General features: G+C 37.4%; 1 protein-coding gene across 1 annotated transcript; it reads right to left on the bottom strand.

The window, feature by feature from the left end:
* Positions 1 to 373: 373 nt before the first annotated feature.
* On the bottom strand, positions 374 to 3,165 carry NEUROD6 (neuronal differentiation 6). The gene is given in 6 exon segments (XM_037837544.1): positions 374 to 1,052; positions 1,055 to 1,076; positions 1,079 to 1,188; positions 1,191 to 1,325; positions 1,328 to 1,694; positions 3,045 to 3,165. Coding segments are annotated over 5 exon segments (1,005 nt in total). The 5' UTR covers positions 1,674 to 1,694; positions 3,045 to 3,165; the 3' UTR covers positions 374 to 660.
* Between the last annotated feature and the right edge of the window lie 2,232 nt (positions 3,166 to 5,397).

The raw sequence follows: 5,397 nt of genomic DNA on the forward strand, positions 1-5,397 counted from the left end.
AATTGTTGCAAAATTAAAATATCACCTACTCAAATATTATGGTGCCCCATCTGCAAATATTTGAAGAGGAATAGTTACCAATTGAATGCATTTAGATTCATCCCTAACAAAAAGAAAATTGCATAGCTTTTTATATTGTTGTACCATCTTTAAATGCACCTTCCAATATCATTTTCAGCTAAGTGATATTCTCAGTTTTTTAAATTTTCATTTCTTTAGAGATACATAATATATAATTCCTAGTAATTATAAGCACATCATTTTATTTGATTTTAATAACATGCATTTTCATAATTACTGTACAACTGAAATAGACATTGAATTATTCTGTGTGCATGTCTTTATTCAACTGTATATTCTTAGTCACACTGTTCAAACAAATTAAGTGAATTTAAAACAAAATAAAACAAGAAAGAAAAAAAACCTTCGAGTAGCAACAGAATCACAGTGTTTTACAGACAAAAGGAAAGGAAAAGAAGGAAATCTCATGTGAAAAGAGATTTATTATTACATAGAAAATTCTCACAATAGTTGAAACACACTTCAGAAACTAGTAAACACCTTAGATAGAGTTGTGCCAATTACTCAGCCCACAAGCATCTGCTTTGTCTTAATTAGATGGGGGAGGTGAATGACCACTGTTTATTTTCATTTTCCTCATTAATTATGAAAAACTGCATTTAATTCATCTTGCATGGTGAGAGATTGGCTGCGCAGATGTAAGTCGTAAGGGAAGTGGCTGTCAGTGGGCAACCTGAGCATGGCACCTTGCCCAAGGGGACCCCTGGGTGGCACTGCACAGTAATGCATGCCGTAATTGTAATTTTTGCCGTAGTCCAAGGTTTCTTCTTGCTTCAGGGAAAATATCCCATTATAGTTAATTGGGGGAGGACTTAAGGGACCTTCAAACTGAGGGCTGGCACACTCAGGGGAAGTGCTTTCATAGAAGGATTCATACGCACTGCAATAATTGTAGGGTTTCATGGACTTGGAATTATCAAGAGTTCCGTGCCCCGGGGGAGTGGTGAGCTCAGGGCTGTGGTAAGGTGGTAGAAAGTAGAGTAGGGTGATCTCGTCGGTGGTGCGCGGCCTCCCCACCCTGACCCATCAGGAAGCTCCTGGCATTGAGCTGCAAGCAGCCTGCCACAAGTTTGTAGTTGGCTGGGGAAAGACCTTTGCATAAGTTTGGACGAACGTGAGCAGGTCAGGTCTCTTGCCGATTCTCAGAATTTCAGAAAGTGCCCAGATGTAGTTTTTGGCCAGCCGTAAAGTTTCTATTTTGGATAGTTTTTGGGTTTTGGAATAGCAGGGGACCACTTTCCTTAATTGTCCAAAGCGTCGTTGAGACCGTGCATCCTGTTCCTCTCCCGCGCGTTGGCTTCCTGTCTCCTGAACTTGACCCTCTCCAGTCGGAGCTTGGTCGTCTTTTTTTTCCTAAGCCCCCTCCTTCTGGGCAACCCATTTTCATCTTCCTCTTCCCTGTCTTCCTCCTCTTCTTCCTTCTCGGTTTCTTCTCCAGGGGCCCTTTTTATGCTCTTTCCTCGAAGGACAATCTGTTTGGAAAAGGTTTCTGGTTTCTTAATTTGCTTCTGGTCCTCGCATTCTCTGGAAAACTTTCTGCACATCTGGGATTCTGGCATTACAACAGACTCATCAAACGGTAGCGTTAACATGGTTCTCTAATCTTAAATTACCTGAAAAAATGCCAGCACAATATTTAAAGTGTTTTCATTTTTTAAGTTAATACTTAAAATATATTTAGTTACTTAATCACAAGAATACAAAAAAAAAAAAAAAAAAAACAAACCACACATAAAAAGTCTGATTCCAGGACTAATTTTTATACATTAAATATAATTTTTGAGTTTGTGCAGAGTAGTAATATTGAAAACATTGACACATGCAATGGGATTAGCTTATACAGGCAAATTTTCAAAAGGAAAGAAAAATGAAACATTTATTGTAATGCCACCACCGTTTCTATTTTCTCTTTGATTTTAAACTAGCTTCTAATGCACAAACAGGACTGTGGAATTCAGGCAAATGCAAAACATGATATAGCAATGCAGAATTTCATTAATTTTAATTCCCCTGGGTGCAAAATGAGAGGAGAAACCGTTTGTTTTTTTTTTTTTTTTTTAAATGAAAAGTGCTATCTCTCCATTAGCTGACAAATTTGCATGGTTTTTTTTTAGAAGAAAAAAAATAACCCTTAACTTTATTTGCTGTATCATACAACTGTGAATTTAAGTGGCTGCTGGAACATGCACATTTAAAGAAAAGGTTAATCAGAACCCATTTTGAAATTGATTTCTTTATGATCAGTAAAAGATTAGGTAAAAAAGCACTATATTCCCAGCCTTCAAAAAGAAAGGAATGGGGGTGTTAAGATAATTTGAAATAAACTGCATACATAAATTAAAAAATAAAAAATCCCTGGAAGTTTTTATTAATCAAGGAAAATATTGAGACTGCTTTTACATTAAAATTTTTTTCCAAATGTAATGGTCTGTTTACTGCTTTTCAAATTATCCTGGACAAAAACACACTCATAGTGTTTTTGTTCTATGAGCCACAAAAGTCTCCCTCTAGCTAATATCAGACAGGAGCCGTCCAAGGATTCCGACTGCAATTGTGCACGTGTGTTCAGAATCCCGAATGAAAGGGAAAATAATTTATGTTTCAAATGCATTTTTGGTTTTCGTTTGGTGAAGCAGGAAGTATTTTCATTTAAAGTCTTCAAACAAACAGGCACATTAAAACAGAGACTTTTCAATTTAACAATCTTCGGCCCCCTTCACACACACACACACACACACACACACACACACACACACACACACACACAAACTCTTAGTAATGTCCACATACTTGCAGAGTTACATAATAGCAGTGAAAGTATGTGATAATTACATCATAAGAATGAAATATGATGAGAAGTTATAGATGGCAAAGAGCATATAAATACAAGACAGTGATACTGTATCTTTAAATACTTGCATGCAAAGCCAGCATCAATTGAAGTATATCTTTATTTATATTACCTTAGGTTTTAATTTCATTCAATAATCAGTTTTCATTTTGGTTCTTCCAAATCTTTTCAGGCTGAGTGTCGCATCGTCTCCTGGAGTCTCTAGATCTGTGTATATCTGCACTATCTCATTGATCTCTAAAAAGTGACATTGATGCCAACTGCCAGAGCTGGTACCCATGCCATCTGCCAGTGACGTCACAGGGCAGAGAGAACCATGTGATCCTCTCTCTTGGGACCTTCATTCTGCACTGATCATCTGGCATCCCTGTAAGTGGGTACCGGCATTCATGTATCAACACCAGAAGGTTAGACTGATAGGAAAAATCTGCACCAGCCTTTCCCATACAGTAGGTGCGTTTCTCCTCGAGCTGCTTTTGGTGTCACTGGCAATCTTGTAGAAATAGCTGTGTTAGTGTTCAGGTTTGCCCTGCCAACGGTGCAACTATTTGGTGGTTGTTAATATTCCCATTCATTACAGGGTGGGCTTTTTGTGTTGAGCGAGAGGTTTTTGTTGTTGTTGTTGAAGCTGTTTTGTAAAGATCACCATCCCATTTGTGCACCTGGGTACCAGGGAAAGAAAGCCTTGGAAAAAGCTGAAATCAGGAAACTGGTCTTGAGATGCTTAACTGAACCAAGATTAGTATAGGTAAACAGGGGTCAACAAAGGTCTCCTTATTTCCTTGTTTTGTTTCATGGCATGTAACTTATGGGTGTGTGTCTGCATGTTCTCTTATTAACGTAGAAGACTTCTGCACTTCTTAGGAATTTGGAATAAAGAAACAGTTTCTCCATCTGGGGTCTTTGAAAGACATCCTCAGATGCTCCACTTCACTTGCTGGTCTCTTTCAACAACTTTTTGGAGATATCTACATGTGTGAATATATGAATATAAATATATATGGCACTGTAAGTCCACTGTTAAAGATTCAAGCTACATACTTGTGTCCTCTACTGAAAGTTACTAACTTCACACTTCTGTGATCCCCTAACTCTTCCCAACATTTATTTGTTTATTCTTTCTTATTTTGTTTCAGAGACAATAAGCATAAAAATTGTCACTTGGCTTTTTTTCTTCCTCCCCCTGGCATTCTGCTGAGTATACTGATCAAAGATTATCTTATTAGCCTTGCTTTCCTTTCCTTCCTTCCTTCCTTCCTTCCTTCCTTCCTTCCTTCCTTCCTTCCTTCCTTCCTTTCTCTTTCTGTTTCTTTGAATTTTTTTCTTTCTCCTAAATTATTCTCACATCTTTTTGTCTCAACCAACACTGATTTCAATATTTTCTCTTTCTTATATTGGTGTCCAACTGCTTTTCCCTACCAGGTTTCCTTCATATTTATTGTTTTGCCTGACCCGGCTTTTAGTTTCTTTTCAATAAAAGCAGGGTAGAAACAGTTAAGCAAAGCTGGCAAAGCCTTATAGATAAAATGAACTGTGAAGCCAGTAGCAAACTCCCCCCTCCTCTCCTTTTCTCTACTCCCCTGCCACCCTCTCCCCATCCCCTTGAAAAGTGGGACATTCTATTTCGCAATTGACTGTCTGTGAAGTAAAAAGTGCACTTTAAAAATTAAAAGTTTAAAAACAAACAAACACAACCTTTGTTGTTTGACAGCTGAGTAATCTCTCTCTATAAAGTGAGTGAGTATGCTTTTGGTATTAAAGTAATCCCTGGCAGAGCTGTAACTGTTGAATCTGTGTTAGCATTCCCCTTATAAATCCCATTTTTAAAAGATTTATAATTCTGCTGCTTTAATGCCCTTTGGATCCAAATTGGCATCACGGTCCTCAAACTAAATTAAATTTTGCTCCTATCATATCCTATTCATAGCCACCCCTCTCAGAAAGTTGCTCAACTTTGCCTGGATAGTTACAGAAAAGATGGGTGGATTGACAAAAAGGACTCATGCTAGGAAAAAGAGGATGATTTTTAAAATACAAGTTTTTAAATATAAGTGAGACTATAAATCATAAGTTAAAAGAGGTTAGGCTGGCCTGGCTCATGTCTTTTATAATGTCATACACACTAAATCATTTCAAATGTGTTGTTTAAGGAATATTACTGGGAATGATGTGTCGAGTATATCTCATAGAGCTTTTGGTTCAAAATACACATACGTTTGACATTCAATACAGAGAATTTCTCTAGGAAGACCAGAGACAGAATTTTTGTTTTTTTCTCGCATATGGTTTAATTTTTAAATGTAGGGAAGCATCAATATCAGAATCACCAGCTTACAGAGCAGCCAGCCCTGTCATGAATTCTGCATATTGCACCATAGTATAAACATTGCAAAGTCTCCAGAATCTACATTGTATTAGGAGCATCACAGACATGAAAATCAAAATCCAAGGAGTAGATGACATGG

This window comes from Choloepus didactylus, chromosome 5 (assembly GCF_015220235.1).
Source record: "Choloepus didactylus isolate mChoDid1 chromosome 5, mChoDid1.pri, whole genome shotgun sequence".
Classification (NCBI taxonomy): Eukaryota; Metazoa; Chordata; class Mammalia; order Pilosa; family Megalonychidae; genus Choloepus; species Choloepus didactylus.